Source organism: Candoia aspera, chromosome 4, assembly GCF_035149785.1.
Source record: "Candoia aspera isolate rCanAsp1 chromosome 4, rCanAsp1.hap2, whole genome shotgun sequence".
In the NCBI taxonomy this organism is placed as follows: Eukaryota; Metazoa; Chordata; class Lepidosauria; order Squamata; family Boidae; genus Candoia; species Candoia aspera.
Window position 1 is genome coordinate 114550152 of NC_086156.1, and position 23882 is coordinate 114574033.

The 23882-nt window shown below is 40.3% G+C and overlaps 2 protein-coding genes across 2 annotated transcripts; both read right to left on the bottom strand.

Moving 5' to 3' along the window:
- Positions 1–3416: 3416 nt before the first annotated feature.
- On the bottom strand, positions 3417–8844 carry LOC134497219 (vomeronasal type-2 receptor 26-like). The gene is made up of 5 exons (XM_063302890.1): positions 8554–8844; positions 7847–8269; positions 6527–6754; positions 5587–5713; positions 3417–4318 (listed from the first exon to the last, which is right to left on the bottom strand). The coding sequence occupies exons 1-5, from the start codon at positions 8842–8844 to the stop codon at positions 3417–3419; spliced, it is 1971 nt and encodes a 656-aa protein (XP_063158960.1).
- An 8905-nt stretch (positions 8845–17749) lies between these two features.
- LOC134497220 (vomeronasal type-2 receptor 26-like) lies at positions 17750–23827 on the bottom strand. The gene is made up of 5 exons (XM_063302891.1): positions 23537–23827; positions 22394–23260; positions 21504–21731; positions 20556–20682; positions 17750–18651 (listed from the first exon to the last, which is right to left on the bottom strand). Exons 1-5 carry the CDS (start codon positions 23825–23827, stop codon positions 17750–17752), a joined length of 2415 nt encoding a protein of 804 aa, XP_063158961.1.
- Between the last annotated feature and the right edge of the window lie 55 nt (positions 23828–23882).

Below are 23882 nucleotides of genomic sequence, written 5' to 3' on the forward strand. Positions count from 1 at the left end.
GATGGCTTGACTCCTGGGCATCATGTGGAAAGTTTATGTGATGTTTTCTTGACCTGAAATATCTTCCTGAAAATTAGCTGAACACTAATGGGCTGATTGCAATGGCAAAAGCCAATGAAAGAGAAACTAGGGAGGAATGCTAGGAATAACATTGGAAAGGGCAATTTAAAAAGCAAGCAAGAGTTTTTAGTGAGATAATAATTGTCTGATGGTTCAATTCTTTTCTGAATGAGCAAATGTCAATAAAAGTAGTATAAGGGAGATTGGCAATACGAAATAGCCTTAATGGTTTAAATTCATGTTCACTTCTTACAATGGAGCAGGGCTCCTTTTTCAATGTCAAAATAAAAGAGGGGTTTAATAGAGAAGAGGGAATGTTTTTATATATTAAGAACTGACAAAAAAGCCAATAAGCCCTTTGGAGGAGGTCATCCATATTTTCAGCAGAGAATACAATTACGAATCCATGCCAAGATTGATACTGATATTTAGAATTATATGTTAGCCATGTTCTTGATCCTAGTGATCTACCCCTCCAACCAATTGCATTGGTTGGCTGCTGGGCTGGCTGGGCTGGTATATCTCTATACCAGACATGGAAGGAAGATCAAGCAGAGGAAGTGCCAGGGCAAGACAAGGCCCTGCATGGGATGGACCATCGACAGGTAGCTGAGGTGGCTGACCTTGGGAAATCCTACCAGTGGCTGGAAAGGGCTGGACTAAAAGACAGCACAAGAACAGGCCCTAAGCACCCGATCCATAGCAGCAGGGGTCTCCCACACTAGACAGGACCCAAGGTGCAGACTGTGCAGAGAGGCCTCAGAGACAGTCCAACACACAGTGGCAGGGTGTAAGAGGCAGGCAGGAACAGCATACACTGAACGGCACAACCAAGTAGCTGGTATTGTGTACGGGAACATCTGCACAGCGTATGGGCTAGACCCTCCCAAGTCCAGATGGAAGATCCCACAGAAGGTTGTGGAGAATGACAGGGCTAAGATCCTGTGGGACTTCCAGATCCAGATGGACAGGCAGGTACTGGCCAATCAACCGGACATTGTGGTAGTAGACAAGGACCAGAAGACAGCAGCGGTGATAGACATAGCAGTGCCAAGTGACAGCAACATCAGGAAGAAGGAGCATGAGAAGCTGGAGAAGTACCAGGGCCTGAAGGAGGAACTAGAGAGGGTGTGGAAAGGGAAGGCCAAAGCAGTCCCAGTGGTGGTAGGGTCATTCGGGGCTGTGACTCCCAAGCTAGGAGAGGGGGTCCAACAGATCCCAGGAACCACATCAGAGCTCTCTGTCAAGAAGAGGGCAGTGCTAGTAACAGTTAAGATCCTGTGCAGAACCCTCAAACTCCCAGGCCTCCTTTAGGGGACCCGAGGTTGAGGAAGACACATACCACCCATAGGGGTGAGAAGGGAATTTTTTTCTTGTCTTGCCATGGTACTTCTTCTGCCTGATCTTCCTCCCATGTCTGCTGATGCCTCAGGCATTCTCTCAGCAGCTCATCTTTGGGCGCCATCTTAATGATATGTGGTTGGATGTTCTAGGTTTCATCCAGCCTTTGACACTTACCAAACCCTACCGGCCCAATTTTTGGCTGGTGTACAGCCTCTAGGTTTTGGATTTGTGGTGGAAATCTCCATATATTGTACTCCAAATAGCACATCTTCACATCTGCAGCCTCCATGTCCTCCTTTGACCAGCTCACTGTACCAGCAGGGTATCTGTTTACTGGCAAGGTGTGTGTATGTCTGTAAGTGTGTATGTCTGTAAGTGTGTATGTCTGTATATGTCTGTGTATGTATGTATGTATGTATGTGTGTCTGTACACACACATACATACAGAAACAGACACACAGAGGCACATAATGTTTTATTCTCCATGATTAAAAAGAGATAAATCAAACAGACATCATGGTAGTAGACAAGGACGAGAAGACAGCAGTTGTAATCGATGTAGTGGTGCCAAGTGACAGAAACATCAGGAAGAAGGAGGATGAGAAGCTGGAGAAGTACCAGGTCCTGAAGGAGGACTTGGAAAGGATGTGGAAAATGAATGCCAAAGTAGTCCCAGTGGTTGTAGGGGCACTTGGGGCGGTGACTCCTAAGCTGGGAGAGGGGCTCCAACAGATCCCAGGAGCAACATCAGAGTTCTCTGTCCAGAAGAGGGCAGTGCTAGGAACAGCTAAGATACTGCTCAGAACCCTCAAACTCCCAGGCCTCTGGTAGAGGACCCGAGGTTGAGGAAGACACATACCACCCATAGGGGTGAGAAAGGATTTTTTTTTCCTGTTTTATAGCCTGGTCGTACACTGCCCAGAGTCATTTTTAGAGAGATGGGCAGCCATATGAATTTGATGAATAAATAAAACTAAGTAAATAAACATACAGTCCTCTTTAAATACATAGAACTGAATTTTATTATCTGACTTAATAACCAAACTCCATGCATACTGGAAATACTGGAAATCTTGCTGCAATGTTGTTAATTTGTGTCCTTATTTCACCTGTCTTCTTCTCAGGTATCTCCTGATTTCAGTCTGCCCATAAAACTAACTTTTTAATTGAATTTATTTTAATAAATTAAATTTTAATTTTATTTTTTTAAATAATCATGTGTACCTTCAAAGTATTATTAATGAGTACCTTAAGCTTTGCCAATCCTAGTTCTCTAGTAACAGATGATTTCTCCTCATTGTCTTCTTTCAGGATGCTTTTAATCTTTCTTTCCTTTTTTTTTTCCCAGTTCCCAATCTAGCCTATTTCCATGGAAATTCCTGGTAGTTCCCAATCCAACTACTAACTACCATTTTAAGATTAACCTAGGTGGGAATAGGGCTGCCATATTCCTCTCTAAAAATCTGTAACTTAGATTTCTTGTCGAACATATTTTGATCTACAGGTACTTTTCCTGTTACCAAAGCTGTAAACCTCAATATGAATTTCCTTTGATTCCCTTGTTGCCCTCTCCAGTATGTCAAAAGTCTGCTTCATTTATCCTGATTCTTGGTGCCTAGTGAAAATTTGAACAGGTCCTCTGGCAATGTGGCAAATCAAAAGCACATAGATGTACACATGTTTTGAGAAAATCCTTGAAATCTTAATGATGAACCATTTGGAGAAGAAGGCTACCTCAATGTTCAGAGGAGAGGTCTGAGTGATTTGTATGGCTCTGTTGGTAAATATACACAAATAAAATGGATCATAAAATGAACACTTTGATCCCAACATCTTACTCATACTATTTGAATATAGTAAGAAATGGTAAAACAAGAAAATCCTTTGATGCAGTTTTCCTCAACTCCAAGAAGTGCAGACTTCATCTGTCAGAATTCCCAACCACCATAGCTATTCCCGTGGATTCTGGCAGTCCACATATTTGGAACTCGCTCATGCTGAGAAACACTGCTTTAATTCTTTCTTCTTATTAGGTGCTTCTTGATATTCAGCTCAGGTCTCAAGATAATGATGTAGCATTTAGGGAAAAAGATACATCCCAGTAATCCAGCACTGGAAGCTATAATGGAGAAGATCTCCACAGCCACCAGGGCTTTTCCTCTTGAGCTCAGGTAAGTTGGAACAAACAGCACCCAAACACTGCAGAATACCAGCATGCTAAAGGTAATGAATTTGGCTTCATTAAAGCTGTCTGGTAATCTGCGAGCACAGAAGGCCACAGAGAAGCTGGCAAGGGCCAGCAGGCCCATGTAGCCCATGACACAAGTTAACAGGGCTGGAGAACCTTCATTACATTCCTTGATGATGGCTTCATTTGTGGAATGCATGTCCAACTGTGGGAATGGGGGCAAAGATGCAAGCCAGATGGTACAAAGGCCTACTTGAATGAGAGAGCAGAAAATAACAATGGAGGTTGCCATCCTTTTCCCCACCCACTTCTTCACATTGGAGCCTGGCCTGGTAGCCATGAAAGCTACCACCACAGTGAGGGTTTTGGCCAAGATGCAAGAAACAGCCATGGAGAAGATGATGCCAAACATTGGTTGTCGGAGTAGGCAGGTCACTTTGTTGGGTTGACCAAGGAACAGGAGAGGACACAGGAAGCAGAAGAGGAGGCAGATAAGGAGAGTGTAGGTGAGGTCCCGGTTGTTGGCTTTGACCAGAGGGGTATCTCTGTGCTTAAGAAATACTCCTAATATGAGAGCAGTGATCAAAGACAATGAAACAGAAATGGAGGTCAAAATAAACCCTAGAGGTTCCTTGTAAGAAAGATACATTACAAGTTTGTGGATGCAGTCATCTTTTTCTTTGGTTGGGTATTGATCTTCTGGACAGTTGAAACAATTTTCCATATCTTAAAGAAAAGTAGAAGATTTCATGTCAGTGCCAATTTCTGTGCCTCCCCTGTAGAGTTTGTATACCACCCATTCATCCAAAAATAATTTTAAAATATTCCACCAATTATATACCTGCTAAGTATAAAGCATAAAGTAGGGATAAAGAGGGACATGGTGGCACTGTGGGTTAAACTGCTGAGCTACTGAGCTTGCCAACCAGAAGGTCAGCGGTTCAAATCCGCATGACGGATTTAGCTCCCGTTGTTAGTCCCAGCTCCTGCCAACCTAGCAGTTTGAAAACATGCAAATGTGAGTAGATTAATAGGTACCGCTTCAGCGGGCAGGTAACGGTGTTCCATTTAATCATGCCGGCCACATGACCATGGAAGTGTCTATGGACAAACGCCGGCTCTTCGGCTTTGAAACGGAGATGGGCACCACCCTCTAGAGTTGGACACGACTGGACTTAATGTCAAGGGAAACCTTTACCTTTACCTAAGTATAAAGTCTTTTGCTTCTGCAAGGTTTAGGGATGAATGAATGAATGAAAATGAATGAATGAATGAATGAATGAATGAATGAATGAATGAGTGAGTGAGTGAGTGAGTGAGTGAGTGAGTGAGTGAATCTATCTATCTATCTATCTATCTATCTATCTATCTATCTATCTATCTTTGTCCCGAGTTGCATCTACTTCAAAAATGATCTTTATGAAATATTTCCACTGTCACAAAACCACAGGAATAGCACTTCTCATGATATCTGATAAACACCTACATCAGCCTGAAAAAAATATAATAAAAGAAGAAAGATGTCACTGCTTTAAGGGACTTAGTTGTTAAAGTTAATGCAACTCCTAAGGCAGTGGCATCTTTTCAAATTTAAAAAACTGCTACATATTAATCAATCTTGGCTTTGTTTGTATTCTATCAGTCATTTCTCTTGAAACAACCGTAATATGAATTATATTATATTAAACCTATCATGGTTTTAGGTAGATCTTAATAAAAGGATCTTATATTAAGCATTTTGTGTTTTCTGCTGGTGTTTTCCTTAAATTGAGGTCTCCTGTGCTTCTAGTCCAAAGGATAATTCATGCATTAATGTTATTTATTCTTTCATTATCTATTTTAAGAATGGATGAAGAATCTTTAGAACTGGCTAGAAAAATGGTCATAAGGCAGAGATGTCAATTAGCACTTCTGATTGGCTGCTTCATGTAATAGCTTAAGTCATTGCTGTAAGACTGAGAAACAAGGGCCTGTTACTGCAGCAGATCCTGTACCTGTCTTGTTTGAAATCTCCCATTCGGGACAGGGAACACACTCATAGCAGCAAAATTTCTCTCCTTCCTTCTTTTCCTTTCGATTTCCAGGATGGCACCTTTCATTGCATGCTGAAAGGGGATGGACCTGACCATAAAAAAGAAGGGAACTGGGGTGAGAAAAATATGTCCCATACATCCCCAATATTTGAGCAAGACTTGATAAGGCCATATACAGGAATCGTAACATTTTCTGAAATAGGCTGCAGCATTTTGAAATCTGAATTCTGCACCAGTCTTTGAAACAGTGCTTCTATAGTCTGGGCTCTGAACCTAGAAGGTAATCATGGGATAATATGTAGCATTTTCATCTTAATCAAGATCCAAATGTTCTTTGGAGAAGATCCTACACAGGGCTGGTGGGTAGAGAGGGATCAGGATGTCACCAGCAGCAGGAACATGGTGAGACTGACTCGGTGACAGCCTTTTGACACGTCTCTGTTAAGCTTTGGTAGTAAACATCATATGGTACTATCATTAGGGCAAGCAGCTTCTGGAGGCACTACTGGCTCCTACTTATGTCTTGTAAGCTAGGGAGAAAAGCTGAGGAAAGAAGTGAACAAAAGTTGCCTCTTCTTCCTTTTTCCACAGCTTTTGGGAACTTTTACTAACTAGAGTAGCTGGCTGGTTCTTAAAATGATGATAACAGAAAGGAAAAAAGATTGAATAATTTGTTCTTCTACAGGCTATGGATGAAAGAAGGGCTGATCAACATCTGGAATTGGAGAGAGAGAGAGAGGGTAGGAGCAGTGAGGCAAGTGTTCTGGAAGACTTCTTGCCCAAGATGCTAAAGGCTGGCAGTGCCATGTATATTCAGTAGCCCAGATTTGATCTGAAGTGGAATAAATATAATGAACCCTCCAGAGAAAGGAGGATCCTTTAAGGATGCAGAGTTCCATACCTGATTGAAGACTCTGTGCCACATAATCAGATTCTCATGAATTGTGAATTCTTCTCCATGGGGTGCATATGGGTCTATCCATCCAATTTTCACTCTCTCAAAGGACCTGTTTGGAAAACTGACCATGTTCACAATGTCAAATCCACCTCTCATTTCCTTTTGCTCATTGAAGGACACTGTGTCACCAGCTGAATTGTTGAAGGAAACCCTTTGAAGATATGGGTGGAGCTAGTGGACAGCCAAGAGAAAAAAAAAGCATATATCACTGAGAAGAAGAAAACAAAAGGGGTTAACAATGAATTAGATTTCATTTCTTCTTGCAGTTTTGGTGAGATAAATCTACTTCACTCATTCTAGTCATTAAATTTTGCGAAGAAATATCATGACCTTGAGCCTCATAGAACTCAAATAAACCTCAGTCCAATTTCTTCTCCATCTCTTGCCTCTAATGAAGCCAGAATATTTAGAACTTACAAAAAGTTGTTTAAAAAGTAATTTTAGCTTTTTCAAGGGGTGGAGCCCAGTATGGAATGGGTCTTGGTAAAATCTTGTTCCCTACTTCATGTGCAAAGGCTAAAAACAATGTGCAATTCTTTTCATTGTCCCATAGTTCAGCCAGCAGGATCCTGATTTCCCCCCTTATCTTGATCTCCATGTCCCAATAAACACGACCACACAGAGTTAGCTTGCAATAGAAAATGAGCATATTATTCCACCTTGCAGAATATATCATTATTTTCAGGTCCCAAATAAAGGAAACTATGCAGTCACCAGTGTCTATGAAAAGACAGGCTAAATTTTTAGCTAATCTTGGAAATAGCTAAAGAAAAAACTCAGTCTGTTCATTGAAATAACATTGTTCTGTTATCTTACCATTACCTGCCAAGGTTGCAGTCCAAAAGGTGCAGCAGTTTTAATCCTCAAGATGGAACTCTGGTGGGACTTAGATGAGAACATGGCATTCAAAGCATGTGCTGCTGCATAAACACCATTATAGATAATATAGCTATATACAGTGGTTCCCATTTCAAAGAGTGGCCCAGGGAGATCCTCCAATCTCTCTTCTCCACTACACATTTCGTTTTTCTCTACTTCCATATCAGTAGTTGGGAAAATACAGTCAAATGCTCTCTCCCAAAACTCCTGAAGGAAACTCTGACTTTGAGTCCAGGAAGGTTTTATGACCTCAAGAAATTTACTGAACCCCGGAAGTTCTCTTGAGTGAAATGTAAAGGAAATGGCCCCCTGGAATAACTCAAGATCCCAACTCCTTTGAACACATGGTAGTGTGAAATCAATTCCACTTGTCATGACCCACACCTTTCTGATTGAATCTGTTTCTTTATTTCTGGGGTCTTGTACAAATAGGATGGTTTTCAGCTGTGCCATTGTCACTGATTCTCCATAGATGATAAATATATTGGCTCTGTGATCAGTTAAAGGTACATGAATGTATGATGCTATATCAATCATTTCTTCAAAGTTATCCAGACGGATTCGCTGTGGAATTCTTAATCTGTAAGCTGCACAGATTCCATTCTGGAAAAGCAAAGCTTCCAGGGCCTCCAAAAATTTTTCTCCATTGTTGTTGTCATGAGCAAAGAGCCCTATCCATGTCCATCCAAAATACTGAAGCAACTGAAGAATCCCAAAATACTGTTGAGCTTCATTTGGGACCATGGAATATAATGAAGGGACCAGAGTGTGATCAGTGTTCCCAAGGACTAATGTGCCGTATGTGAGCTAAAATGGAATGTACAATTATAATCCTCTCTTTTTTTTTTTTTTAAACAGGAGCATCTTTATCTCCCTATGTCTGATTTTGCTATATTTGATAAAGCAATTTGTCATTGCATGGAGAACTAAAGTCACTGATTCTTTGGGAAGATTTTTCTTTCCAAGTTATTTCTGCATAATGCGTTTTCTACTATATTTTTTAGTTAACAGCCTTCCCTCCTTTGGATCAACAGCAGTTTAAATGTAAGAAAAAAAATGTAATTTCCATGTATTATAACACAAAATCCTACCTGTGGAATCTTGTACAGACCCAAGATATCTGCCATGTGGAAGGAGATATCAGAACCAAGTCCTCCAATGATGGCTATCAGTTTTTTCTGCTTGGCACATTTGTAGTTGGGGAGAAAGCAAGTTGACTTGAAAAGTAAGTCCAGGGTGGTCCGATAGGTCATCCTAGCATCATAGTAGCTGTCATAGATATGGAACCCAAGGGTAACATTAGGCAAGATCTGGGGGTCCTCATTGATCTCCTTCACAGCAAAGGCCAGGGCAAGGGTGTGTTGGTAGAACTTTGTTACCATACTGCAAGTAGAAGTTCATTCTTTTCCACCCATGAGCAGAAATAAGGCATCTATCATTAACAACAGTCCCATTCTTGTTTGCAAAAAATGTTTTTTTATTTTATGTTTTTTTTTTTCCTAAACTAAATTATAACAGTCCCCTAGTTTTTAAAATGTGGTTTGTAATATGAAGGGGAGAGATTAACACCAGATAAACAGATAAAATTTTAATTTTGAACTCAATTTCACTTTTCATTGTAATTGTTTTTCTTTATTATTATTGTTCACCACCTAAAGTCATTTGGTGACTGCCATACAATTTGAATAAATAAATATATTTAACAGCTTAACATATGAAGATTTTAAAGAAAAAAAAATGAACAAAGGTTGGAGCACAGGGGCAGCAAATAAGAAAACACAACTGTAATTCTTAGGAGAAGACAAGGAAATGTGGAATAGAAAGTTCCATATGCATAGAAAAGTATAAATGAAGTCAAGGTTATAGCAGAATTTTAAAATGAATTGGAAAATCGCAGCTTAAATCAACAGGCCAGCAAAAGGAAAATAGTATTTATAATAGAGTATTGTTTTCTTTTGCAAGCTAGATACCAAAGCCTTACAGACCATGAAAAATAGAAGAGATTGTCTGATATATATATCTATATATATATATCCTAGCACTTTGCTGTTCTCTAGATACTTAGACCAATCTTCCAAATTAAAATAGAATTCTCCTTAAGAATGGACCAACATATTGGTTACTGAACAGTATGCCAAACACTGAGAAAACTATTAAATTGATCCAAGCCTAAGTAAAGTTGTCTCTCTAACACAGAGATACTTGGCTGCACCTTTCTTAGTAACCTGTTTCATATTTGCAGATGCAGAGTGGCCAAAACAAAAACACTTACGTGGCAAACTCGACTTGGTTCTGCGAAGGCACTTTCTCAAATAAATCTTCTCTGAATGCATAAATAAACTGAGAAATCATCCCACCAATGAGGACATCACCTGGCTGGTACCATTCATGAGAAACAGGAAGAAGATCACTCATGTGACACTTCAGACTAACTATTTCTCCCACTATGTTAAGGATCAGACTCAAAAGCAGAGATTGTTTCACCGGCTGATGGCAACAATTAGCTTTCTGCATCTGCACAGTCTAGTTGATTTCAACTGCCAACTTCAGTGGCACCTGATTTTGGCTGATATAATTCTTGAAAGAAATAGATTGGTCACAATTTCACCCTAAAGAAGGAGATAAATGCAAGTCCATGATGATCAGCTGAGCCTGCCAGCGTTATAAATTCAGATGGGTATTACAAGATTTAAAAAGCGGGATTTGAAAGATGAAGTCCTCTAAGCCCCACTTACTTCAGGTCCCTCCTCCACCTTTGAATATCAGAGGCACAGTAGACAAGTTTAGACTTATTTTCTAATGGGAAAATTTTGAACAATAGGTTGGCTGAAATAATGTTGATTTCACTAACTCCTGAGACATATAATTGCATCTTTGAATGCAACGTTTTGAATCCTAAACAGCTCTTTTGATCGTGTTTATGCTTTTTGCCCAGAGCTCACCAGAAGTGTCTTCTGCTCCTTTGCAGCAGATGGATAATTTATTCCCATGAGGAGAGAAACCCACATAACTTAGAGTCAGTTATATTGTATGTTGGCAGAAAGCAACAAAACAGAAATCCAGTTCTATCAAGAGAATGGGCATCATCAAATATTGCAATGTTAAGACAGAACAGACGCGGTGGCGCTGTGGGTTAAACCGCTGAGCTGTCGATCAGAAGGTCGGCAGTTCGAAACCGCGTGGCGGGGTGAGCTCCCGCTGTTAATCCCAGCTCCTGCTCACCTAGCAGTTCGAAAACATGCAAATGTGAGTAGATCAATAGGTACCGCTTCGGCGGGAAGGTAACGGCGTTCCGTGTCGTCATGCTGGCCACATGACCCGGAAGTGTCCTATGGACAACGCCAGCTCCAAGGCTTAGAAACGGAGATGAGCACCGCCCCCTAGAGTCGGACACGACTGGACTTTACGTTGAGGGAAACCTTTACCTTTAAGACAGAACAATATATTGACTTTTCCTAGGTTCTAGAAAAGGATGCAGGATACATAACTCACCCAATGAATATATTTATGTGTTGCATTTCTACTAAAGGAGATCCATGTAATGACTTCTTCACATTTGCCTTCCTTTAAATTACATCCTTCCTATATATTGTTAATTAATGGGGTTGGGAAGGATGCCGTTTTTCTTGTCTTTCCTTCCAATGCTTCTTTCTGAAAGTGCATTAAAATGGGTTCCCAGCATGATAACTGAATCTGTGCCCTCCCCTAACAGTTAATGTTTTCGAAATGTTCATGTTTTCTCCCCAGAACTCATGACAAGAGTCTTCTGCTCCTTGGGGCAGAGGGATAATTTATTTCCATGGGGAGAGAAATACGAGTAACTTAGAATCAGTTTGATTCTACATTGGCAGAAAACAACACAAATGGAAATCTGGTTCTACCAAGAGAATGGCCATCTCTTTCACCACTGCAAAATGGTGAAATGTTAAGACAGAAAAATATATTTATGTTTCCTAAGTTCTACAAAAGGACCTAGGATATATAACTGACCCAATGCAATATTTATTGTCTGGATTTCTACTAGATGAGATCCATGAAATTGCTTCTTCACATTTGCTTTCCTTTAATCCAGCCATCTGGATTTTATTATATTTGGTAGCTTTGTGAAATTGTTTTATAGTGTATTTTATATTGGAATTATATTATATATTTATCGTTTTATATTGTAAACCGCCCAGAGTCCCTCCAGTTGGAGGAGATGGGCAGTGACAAATTTGATACATAAATAAAATAAATAAAATACATCATTCTTAAATATTCCTAATTAGTGGCATTGGGATGGATGCCCATTTTTTTATGTTCTTTCTTTTCAATATATCCTTCTGAAACATTAAAAACATTAAAATAGGGTTTCTAACATGAAACGTGAATTTGTGCTCTCCCCCATCAGTTAAAACTAAAGTTTTCATAGAGTAACACTCAAAAGTTTGAGTTCAACTACTCTGCCTAATATTCATTCATTCATTCATTCATTCATTCTAAATGGGACCCCCTTCTAGGTTCCCTTTCATCATCCTTCTAGTCCTGATGACAATAGAAGTGAAGAGAACACCTGGTCAAGATTACAGGTTCCTGCTTCAAAATAATGGGAATAATACTCTTAATATTTCAGCTGTGCAATACTTAAGAAACTATTCATGAAAGGACAGGTGCATGGGAGATACAGAAATGGAAATGCAGCACCCACCTACAACTCTATAAAGCACTCATGTACTTTCCTAGAATGGTTCTGCGCCCCTTTGCAGCTACCATCTGATCCCAAGAAAAGATGCAGCTGTTTTAAAGAGTTGCAGACCAAGCTTCATATGTTTTCCCATCAGCTACAAAGAAGCTTTTAGGAATAGGGTTCCAAGCATTGCACAGTCCTAATCCTTCCCAAGTTCTGATACTGTGGTCAAACCACACTCTTTTTCTGTTCTTAACATTTTTGTGAATTATTTATTGTGTTCTTTTTACTATCTTGAAACTGTCCTAAATTATATACAACCAACAGAAAATACAGAAAATGCAGCTACCCAAGATCTATAGAATTAGATGGGACATAAATTATGGGAATGAATTAACCAATCACATCTCATGCAGTGGAATAAAAGCATCACCATAATCTCTGTGTTCAATGAAAAAGGTCCCTCATAACAATATTTGTAGAGGGCATCAGGAATGGCCTTGCAGGAGAGGAGGAAGAACTGCTACAAGGCAATGTTCAAAGAAGAGGGATTGAACCCAGGCCAAGAAAGAACATGAGGAAACAGCTCAGACAAGCCCCTCCCTAGTTCCCATAAAATTGAAAGGAAGGGAAACATTCTGATTTGCAAGATTATATTGCTATAGCTATTAGAATCAAAGTAGTTCTGACTTATAGAGGCATCAGTTTCTTAGTCCAGACTACCTTGTTAGGCAGACAATATTTCTGGAAGAAAATAACTCACAAAAGCCTGATATGAAGGTGAGTCCTCTCAAGTCCATCTGCTTAGGTAGAACCTACCAGCCAATGAGTGCAAATAGAGAAGCAGGTGTGAGAGTTTCTAGAGCCAAGGTATAGGGATATTCATAAGAGGAAGCTTAGAAGCAGACATTCCCTTCCAGCATTCTGGAGACTAATACATCCTGGCTCTTCCAGAAGGCCTTCAGGAGCCATACTTTAGAAAGCACAAGACCCTAAATGGATGTTTGTTGATGATATCATTTTGTAGCTTGTTTTATGATAACTTGTTTTATTCCTACGAAGATGATTATTCCTATGGTATGATTTGAAATGGTTGCTTGTTTCCTCTATATATTTTTGGATTGTGAACCCCCTACTGAACTTTTGACCCTTTGGGTCAAAAGCACGTCCCATATATACATAAAATCAATAAAATGATATCAGTAAGCAGCTGCAAAAAATAGATTATCCCTATAAATACACAGCTCTTTCCTGAAATCTTAAAAAAAAAAAAAAAGTGCCCTTTGCATCTAGACCAGAGGACCCAAAAGCCACATGCTGGTTGCCACCATTACATTATATCAAGCTTTGACAATCTGCATAGTTTTCATGACAACATATGGAAATACTTACTCATTTCTGCTTCTGGGATGTTGGTTTGACTTCCTAGTCTAACCTACATCCCTGTAAATTCCTGGTGGTCCCTAATCCAAATATTAAGTAACTCTGACACTTTCTCTTTCTCTCTCTCTCCTCCAAGTGTTAACAAAGTGTGATCTTCTATCTCTCTATCTCTGAGGTACAGCTTCTTAAAATATATATTTAAAATCTTCCATATGCCTCCACAGAACATTATGGTGCCTTCTAGTGCCTCAGGATATTAGACAAAAGGCTGTCTTTCAGAAAGAGTGATAATCAGAGAGGGTGGAAAAGTGAAAGTAAAAAAAGCTGTTCTTATGGGAACAAAAGGAGATAGGTCAAAGCTCAGCTCCACAAATTCAACGACATGGGTAATTCTTTTGTAATCCTTCAAACTTCGAAAAAAACAATAGTAAAGAAGTGAAAGTCTTTAAATCCAACAATCCAATTTAAAGAGAAATAAGAGAATGAATGAATGAATGAATGAATATATATATATATATATATATATATATATATCCAAATTAACCAATTGATAACTTCCAAATGTAATGACATCCATTAAGAGATTCTGCATTTCTTTTTTGCAGATAACCACTCCTTAATAATAATTTTAAAAGTTAAAAAACGATGTTTTCAAAATGGGGTGGGCGGCTTTTGAGTCCATTTGAGGCTTCAGCACAGAACCCCCTACCTCCCGGCTGCTAGCTTACCAGTTGATCACGAAATTCTGTTTTGCAGTCTCCTACTGTCATGAGCACCGTTGAGCTGAATGCATCAGCACAACGGCACACATGACAATACCATGGAAACAAGAGTAAGGGATTAAAAGATAAGCAAAGCACGCACAACAACAGACACAGACCCCGAGGAGAAGGGAACGACCCCGGCCGGAAGCACCAGTCATTAGAACACAAAGGGGGAAGAAAGAGCGACAAAGACAGGGCGGATCACGAGGCACACCTGAAGCTGTCAGCAGGAATGCAACGGATATTGCCCAGCTGACAGCAATCACCGGCCGGAGGAAGAAAACGATTATGAGCGAAGCCCGGGGCACCAGCAGGGGCCCCGCGACCCCTCACCTACCAGCAACGGAGCATACAGGACTTGGGGGGATGACACAACCCAAGGTGGGAGGGGCGCTGACCGGTGCGGGCTATTTAAACCCCACACCGGCACGCTCCCTTCACTCTCAGCTTTTTCTGGCTATGCACTATGCTGAAATAAACCAGAACCTGATCTTCCCTGAATTAGTGTCTGTGTTTTACTCAGTAGTAGGCAGCACATGACACCTACCTACGTCTAGCCATGTGGAAAAAAGATGGGGTGATTCCTGGGTTTCTCTTCAATCTGGAGAACACATCTGGGCTCTAGGAAGACCTTTGTTTTATATTTGTTCAATCGGTTCCGACTCTTCATGACTTCATGGACCAGCCGACACCAGGGCTTCCTGTCGGTCATCAACACCCCCAGCTCCCCCAGGGACGAGTCCGTCACCTCTAGAATATCATCCATCCACCTTGCCCTTGGTCGGCCCCTCTTCCTTTTGCCTTTCACTCTCCCTACCATCAGCATCTTCTCCAGGGTGTCCTGTCTTCTCATTATGTGGCCAAAGTGTTTCAGTTTTGCCTTTAATGTCATTCCCTCAAGTGAGCAGTCTGGCTTTATTTCCTGGAGTATGGGCTGGTTTGATCTTTATGCAGTCCAAGGCAATCTCAAAATTTTCCTCCAACACCACAGTTCCAAAGCATTGATCTTCCTTCTCTCAGCCTTCCTTATGGTCCAGCTCTCGCAGCCATATGTTACTACTGGGAATACCATTGCTTTAACTATGCAGACCTTTGTTGTCAGTGTGATGTCTCTGCTCTTAACTATTTTATCGAGAGTTGTCACTGCGCTTCTCCCAAGGATTAAACGTCTTCTGATTTCCTGACTGCAGTCAGCATCTGCAGTAATCTTCGCACCAAGAAATACAAAGTCTTTCACTACCTCTACGTTTTCTCCCTCTATTTGCCAGTTATCAATCAAGCTGGTTGCCATAATCTTTTTTTTTTTTTTAAGGTTTACCTGCAATCCAGCTTTTGCACTTTCTTCTTTCAACTTCATCACGAGGTTCCTCAGTTCCTCTTTCCTTTCAGCCATCAGAGTGGTATCATCTGCATATCATAGATTGTTAATGTTTCTTCCTGCAATTTTAACTCCAGCCTTGGATTCCTCAAGCCCAGCATGTTGCATGATGTGTTCTGCATACAAGTTGAATAGGCCGGGTGAGAGTATGCAGCCCTGCCATACTCCTTTCCCAATCATAAACCAGTCCGTTGTTCCATGGTCTGTTCTTACTGTTTCTACTTGGTCATTATACAGATTCCTCAGGAGGCAGACAAGATGACTTGGTATCCCCATACCACTCAGAACTTGCCACAATTTGTAATGGTCCACAAAGTCAAAGGCTTTAGGATAGTCAAAAAAACAGAAATAGATGTTTTTCTGAAACTCCCTGGCTTTTTCCATTATCCAGAGGTTATTGGCAATTTGGTCCCTAGTTCCTCTGCCTTTTCTAAACCCAGCTTGTACATCTGGCAATTCTCGCTCCATGAATTGCTGAAGTCTACCTTGCAGGATCTTGAGCATTACCTTACTGGCATGTGAAATGAGTGCCACTGTTTGATAGTTTGAACATTCTTTAGTGTTTCCCTTTTTTGGTATGGGGATATAAGTTGATTTTTTCCCCATCCGATGGCCATTCTTCTGTTATCCTTCCTATACAGGTCTTCTGTATATTCTCTCCACCTTTTCTTGATCTCTTCTTCTTCTTTTAGTCCTCGCCATCTTTGTTTTTTGATAATAACGATTTTGGCCTGGACTAGGAAGACCTGCCTCAGTCCAAAAACGTCTATGTTGCCCAGTCCACAGCAGAGATCACAGAGACATGTCTCAAGTTGCAAAACCATTACCAGAAGTCCAATTCAGTTTCTACTGATGAAATATTTAACTACAGATTTGAACTTCAGGATCCTATGCAGTCATCCATAGAAGACACAGAAGATAAAGAGTCTCTGTTAACCTTTTAGCTTTATTTACTTCAAGTGCTTTAGCTGCCAACACTCAGATATTCAAATGAACCTAGCCCCACTATACTGGTCATTGAAAGGGATGTTGGAGGAGATGGTCACAACATGGATGGGGTTTCCAACAAGTCTTTTGGACAGCCATTCTTTTGCTCTCATGCAAGTGATCACACATTATCTTTCCTCAAGCTGGTTAACTGGTTACCTGTCAAGTGAGACACATCTCTCTTGCCTGTCACTTCATCATTTCTAGTTTCAGATGAATTCGGCTTGCTTGCTTTTATGGACATAACCACTTTCTTGGGAACTTTTCTATACCACTTTCACCCTTCTGCTTCTCTCAGTATGGTGATTCTTTGGGTCTTACAACAAATGCTAATTGAAAAAATTGAGGCAAATGATCACTTCATTGGGCCCAACCTGTAAGACAAGGATACATTTGGCTTTCTCCTTTAGTGCTACCTAAAGGGACATCACATTTTGGAAGCTCTGAGATGTCCGACAGTGTGTCAGTCATCTGGCAGGGAAGACCAATCAGTCATAAAGGGTTTGATGAGCAGTACTGAGGAGTGGGGTGAAAATTTCTCCACAGAACTTGCCAAAGATTTGGTCAGCAGGACAGCAGATGTCACAGGATAGGCAGCCTGCAGCCCAAGGAATTATGAGCAGCCTGGGGGGGGGGGGGGGGAGAATTCCTGCCAAGGGTGCTTCAAGCAGGCTGCCCTTGATGACATGTTTGATGAATAATGAACATTTTGATTGCAGATTCTTCTTCATATTAATAAACACTGTATCAGAAAGTAAAGAAATCTAATTCTTCAATTCCTTCTTATTAGCTGCTCCTTGATATTCAGTTCCGGTTTCAACATAACAATGTAGCATTTAGGGAAAAAGATAGATCCCAGTAATCCAGCACTGGAAGCTACTATGGAGAAGATCTCCACAGCCACAAAGGCTTTTCCTTTTGAGCTCAATCTTACTCATACTATTTGAATATAGTAAAAAATAGTAAAACAAGAAAATCCTTTGATGCAGTTTTCCTCAACTCCAAGAAGTGTGGACTTGATCTGTCAGAATTCCCCAACCACCATGGATATGGTTGTGGATTCTGGCAGTTCCCAAACTTGGAACTCGCTCATGCTGAGAAACACTGCTTTAATTCTTTCTTCTTATTAGGTGCTCCTTGATATTCAGCTCAGGTCTCAACATAATGATGTAGCATTTAGGGAAAAAGATACATCCCAGTAATCCAGTACTGGAAGCTAAGATGGAGAAGATCTCCACAGCCACCAAGGCTTTTCCTCTTGAGCTCAGGTAAGTTGGAACAAACAGCACCCAGACACTGCAGAACACCAGCATGCTAAAGGTAATGAATTTGGCTTCATTGAAGCTGTCTGGTAATCTGCGAGCACAGAAGGCCACAAAGAAACTGGCAAGGGCCAGCAGGCCCATGTAGCCCAGGACACAGGAGAACATGACTAGAGAGCCTTCATTGCATTCCTTGATGATGGTTTTGGTCATGGAATGCATGTCCAACTGTGGGAATGGGGGGAAAGATGCTAGCCAGATGGTACAAAGACCTTCTTGAATGAGAGAGCAGAAAAGAACCATAGAGGTTGCCATCCTTTTCCCCACCCACTTCTTCACGTTGGAGCCTGGCCTGGTAGCCATGAAAGCTACCACCACAGTGAGGGTTTTGGCCAAGATGCAAGAAACAGCCATGGAGAAGATGATGACAAACATTGGTTGTCGGAGAAGGCAGGTCACTTTGTTTGGTTGGCCAAGGAACAGGAGAGGACACAGGAAGCAGAAGAGGAGGGAGAAAAGGAGAGTGTAGGTGAGGTCCCGGTTGTTGGCTTTGACCAGAGGGGTATCTCTGTGCTTAAGAAATACTCCTAATACGAGAGCAGTGATCAAAGACAATGAAACAGAAATGGAGGCTAAAGTCAACCCTAGTGGTTCCTCATAAGAAAGATACATTACAATTTTGTGAATGCAGTCATCTTTTTCTTTGGTAGAATATTGATCTTCTGGACATTTGAAGCAATTTTCCATATCTTAAAGAGAAGAAAGAAAGAAAGAAAGAAAGAAAGAAAGAAAGAAAGAAAGAAAGAAAGAAAGAAAGAAAGAAAGAAAGAAAGAAATTTCTGTGTCAATTTGTATGTAGCACTCTGCCTCCCAAGCATAGATCTTGTAACATCAACCATCATGTATGTATATGTGCATGTGCATGTGAGAATCAGTTTGGCTTAGTGGTTAAGGCACCAGACTAGAAATCAGGAGACCCTGAGTTCTATTCCCACCTTAGGCTCAAAGTCAGCTGGGTGACCTTGGGCCAGTCACTCTCTCTCAGCTGTAGGAAGGAAGCAATGGCAAACCCCTTCTGAAATCTTGCCATGAAAAGTGCATAGACTTGTCCAGGCAGTCACCAGGAGTCTGTTGATGGTTAACTTTGCAAACCACTTCCATTCTGTTGCCAAAAATAACAAAATAATTGTGTCCATGCAATCATCACAAATGAACAGTTCAAAGAGACTTGACCTAGTCAAACAACCATACAATGAGTTTTGCTTTGAGCTTGAACCATCATTGCCCCTTTTTGGTCTGATAACCATGAAAGTGTGAATATGGTGTTGCAAGATCAGAATGGTTTCAAGAAGTAAGTACACATTTGAATCAAATACCCTAACATTTGAATGAATTCTTATATGAAGAATTTTGGAGGGGCAGGGCAGGGTGGTAAGAAACAGATCACTCTGGAGAAAACAGTGTGAACCCAGGGAAGAGTTAGAGCTCAGAGATCAGTCTTTCTTTGCTTGTTCATGAGCTGTTTCTTGACTGAGGAAATGAATCTCAGTTTGGGCAACAAGCTTCAGTTACTTGGTCATTAATAGAAAAACTATTTATAATTCATTCCTAAACTAGGCTGAATGATTTCTTTTGGACAATATAATTTCATGAACAGTATATCTGCAGTGGAGAAAGGGTTCAACTGATGGCATAAGGGTCATGGTGTGAAAATAGAAAACCTATTTTGCCAAGTATGTAATTATGGATTGTGCATGATCATGTCGCTGATGTCGAGTCATCATTCTGCTATGAGTTCAGATTGGTACCACCACATCATATCATTTTAAAGTTTCTCTTTTCTGTTCTTTCTATTGTTCTCTCTGGTGATTTTTCTGTTGTTCTTCCTTTTTTCCTTTCTTCCTTTTATATTATATCCTAACAATGAAAAAAGATGCTTGAGGTGTATGTTATTGTGATTTCACAATGTGCAATCACAGCTGCCAGTTCTTTACTTAGTGTTATTATAGTTGGTTGCATAGTCAGCCATAGGTCTAGGCTGGATTTGGCATTTTTGTCTACTATCAAGTCCTTCCCAAGGACCTCACATAAATGATATTATTATTATTATTATTATTATTATTATTATTATTATTATTATTATTATTATTATTATTTTCGTTACAATGAAGGCGAAAATTTCAACACTGAATTAAACTCATGGGACATGATTGATGTAAAGTGGATAGTGCTTGTTTAAAAGTTGCTCTTCTTTGATGCTACATAGTAATCAATGATGGCTTTGTCTTTATTCTATTACTAATTTCTTTTGAAGCAACTCCATGATAAATTATATTATATTAAACCTATCCTGATTTTAGGTAGAAATCTTAATATAAGCAGGTTTTATTAAGCATTTTGAGTTTTCTGCTTGGGTCCTCTAAATTGAGATGTCATGTGCTACTAGTCCAGAAGGATAATTCCTGCAATAATGTTATTTATCCCTTCGTTTCCTGTTTTAGGAATGGGTACACAATCTTAAGAATTCGCTATAAAAATAGTAGCAAGGCAGAGACGCCAATTTAGCACTTCTGATTGGCTGCCTCATGTAACAGCTTAAGTTATTGTTGTAAGACTGGGAAACAAGGGCCTATTACAGTGGTGGATCCTGTACCTGTCTTGTTTGAAATCTCCCCATCCGGGCAGGGGACACAGTCATAGCAGCAAAAATTCTCTCCTTCCTTCTTTTCCTTTTGACTTCCAGGATGGCACCAGTCATTGCATGCTGACTGGGGAGAGACCTGACAATGAATAGGAAAGGAACTGGGGGGAGAAAAATGCTATATGTCTCTAAACAGCCTCCAAATATTTGAGCAAGTCACAAAAAGGCTATATACAAAAATCATAGTATTTTCAGAAATAGGCTTCAGCAGTTTGAAATCTAAATTGCTCATCATTCTTTGATACAGTGCTTCTACAGTCTAGGCTCTGAACCTAGAAAGTAATCATGGTGTAATATTTTGCATTTTCATCTTAATCAAGATACAAATGTTCTTTGGAGAAGATCCTATGCAGGGCTGGTGGGTACTGGGGGATCAGGATGACACCAGCAGCAGGAACATGGTGAGACTGACTCAGGGACAGCCTTTTGACACAGCTCTGTTAAGCTTTGGTAGTAAACATCATATGGTACTATCATTAGGGCAAGCAGCTTCTGGAGGCACTACTTGTTCCTACATTTGTCTAGTAAGCTAGGGAGAAAAGCTCAGGAAGGAAGTGGACAAAATATGACTCTTCCTCCTTTTTCCACAGCTTTTGAGAACTTTTACTAACTGGAGTACCTGGCTGGTTCTTAAAATTATGATAACAGAAAGGAAACAGATGCATTCATTTGTTCTTCTACAAGGGGATGAATGAAAGAAGGGCTGACAAAATCTGGAATTGGGGAGAGAGGGGGGGGGTAGGATCAGTGAGGCAAGTGTTCTGGAAGACTTCTTCCCCAAGGTTCAAAAAGTTTGACAACGCCCTGTGTGTTCAGTATCTCAGATTTGATCTGAAGTGGGATAAATATATCGAACCCTCCAGAGAAAGGAGGATCCTTTAAGGATGCAGAGTTCCACACCTGATTGAAGACTCTGTGCCACATAATCAGATTCTCACGAATTCTGAATTCTTCTCCATGGGGCGCATCTGGGTCTATCCATCCAATTTTCACTCTCTCAAAGGACCTGTTTGGAAAACTGACCATGTTCACAATGTCAAATCCACCTCTCCTTTCCTTTTGCTCATTGAAGGACACTGTGTCACCAGCCGAATTGTTGAAGGAAACCCTTTGAAGATATGGGTGGAGCTAGTGGACAGCCAAGAGAAAGAAAGAATATATCATTTAGAAAAACGAAAATGAAAGAAGTTAACAAGAAGTTCGAGATTTCATTTCTCTGTGCAGTTATGGTGACATGATGCTACATCACTGATTCCAATGATTATTTTATATCAAGAAATATCATGACCTTGAACCTCAGAGAATTCCAACGAGCCTCAGGCTAGCTTCTCCTCTGTTCAGCCCTGCATCTTGAGCCCATAATGGTTCAAAGCACTCAGGACTGACAAAAAGGCTTCTGAAGAGGAGTTTTAGATTTTTGAAAAGTGGAAACAAATATCAAATGTTTGTTAAAAAACATAATATTATTTATTCCCTACTTCATATACTTCTGGCTAAGAACAAATGTGCACTTTGCTATATTGTTACATTGTTAAGCCAGTAGGATCTTCATTTCTCTCTGTGTCTTCTCTTTCAGATCTCAGAGATAGCCTGATGTAGGAAATAACCACAGTGTTTAGCCTTGCAGAATGTATTTAAGACTCCAAAGCTTTGACATTATATACATTCATCAAGTACCTATGGGAAAAAAAACAATTACGACTATTGATAAATCTGCAGCTACTGATTAAGTAAAGGAAAAAATCAATCAGCTCTTTGAAACAAAAACTATCTTCTTTTGATGCCATTACCAGCCAAGGTTGACGTTTGACAAGTTCAGCAGATTCGCCCCTCAAGATGGATTTCCGGAAGGACTGAGATGAGAACATGGCCTGCAAAGCATGTATTGCTGCATAAACACCATTATAGACACTGTAGCTGTGTCCAATGGTACGCATTTCAAATATGGGCCCAGGCAGATCTTCCAAACTTTCTTCCCCAGTACACAGTTTTTCGTCCTGCTTTATTGATATGTCTGGAGTTGGGAAAACACAGTCAAATGCTTGCTCCCAAAACTCCTTAAGGAAACCATCTTCTTGAGCCCAGGAAGGTTCTACCATCTGAAGAAATGCTTTGAATCCCTGAAGTTCTCTTGAGTGGACCATAAAGGCAATGGCTCCCTGGAATAAATCAAGATCCCAACCTCTCTGAAGTCCTGGGAGTATGAAATCAATCCCACTTGTCATTACCCACACCTTTCTGAATGAGTCTAATTCTTTATTTGTAGGGTCTTGCACAAATAAAATGCCTCTCAGCAGTGCAATGGTCAAAGATTCTCCATAAATGATAAATGTATTGGCTTTATGATCAGTTAAAGGCATATGGATATTTGATGCTGTATCAATAATCTTTTCCAAGTCATCCAAATGAAATGCATAAGGGATTTGTTCTGTGTAAGCTGTGCAGATTCCGTTCTGGGCAAGCAACGGTTCCAAGATCTGCAGGAAGTTCTCTCCATCATCATTATCTAAAGCCACAAGCCCTATCCAAGTCCACCCAAAATGTTCAAGCAACTGGATGATCCCAGAGTATTGGTAGGCTTCATTGGGGACCATGGAATGAAACAAAGGGGCTGGGCTGTAATGAGTCTTCTGAGGGACCAACGATCCATATGTGAGCTGAAGCAGAATGTACAAATGTATTAAGTAGTAGGATCTTTATCTCCATATGTCTAATTATTTTATTAATTCATTTTAAAGCAATTTGTACAGAGAGCTAAAGTCAAAGATTTCTTTGGGAAGGTTTTAAAAGTATCTTTAGTCAGCTCATATCCTTTAACCTTTTTGAATCACCAATGGTTTAATGTATATCAATTATATCAATTATATTTATATAATTTTATATAAAATTATATAACAATCTATAATTTCCACATATTGCAGACAAATTCCTACCTGTGGAGTCTTGTAGAGACCCAAGATGTCTGCCATGTGGAAGGAGGTATCAGAACCAAGTCCTCCAATGATGGCTATCAGGTTCCTCTGTCTGGCACATCTGTAGTTGGGATGAAGGCTAGGTGATTTGAAGAGCAGGTCTAGGGTGGTCCGATAGGTCATCCTTGCATCATAGTAGCTATCATAAATATGGAAACCCAGAGTCACATTAGGCAAGATCTGGGGGTCCTCATTGATCTCCTTCACAGCAAAGGCCAGGGCAAGGGCGTGCTGGTGGAATTTTGTTATCATGCTGCAAATAATGGTTCAATCTCTTTCATCCAGTCAGAGAAAAAAAATGCATTCA

Coding starts and splice junctions, on each gene's coding strand:
- LOC134497220 (XM_063302891.1), bottom strand. CDS start 23,827: ATGATAACAAAATTCCACCAGCACGCCCTTGCCCTGGCCTTTGCTGTG. Junction 21,732..22,393: donor TCAAACGTCAACCTTGGCTG/GTAATGGCATCA, acceptor GCTGTCCACTAG/CTCCACCCATATCTTCAAAG. Junction 18,652..20,555: donor GGAGATTTCAAACAAGACAG/GTACAGGATCCA, acceptor CTTCTCTTTAAG/ATATGGAAAATTGCTTCAAA.
- LOC134497219 (XM_063302890.1), bottom strand. CDS start 8,844: ATGGTAACAAAGTTCTACCAACACACCCTTGCCCTGGCCTTTGCTGTG. Junction 8,270..8,553: donor GTCTGTACAAGATTCCACAG/GTAGGATTTTGT, acceptor ATTCCATTTTAG/CTCACATACGGCACATTAGT. Junction 6,755..7,846: donor AAACAGATTCAATCAGAAAG/GTGTGGGTCATG, acceptor GCTGTCCACTAG/CTCCACCCATATCTTCAAAG.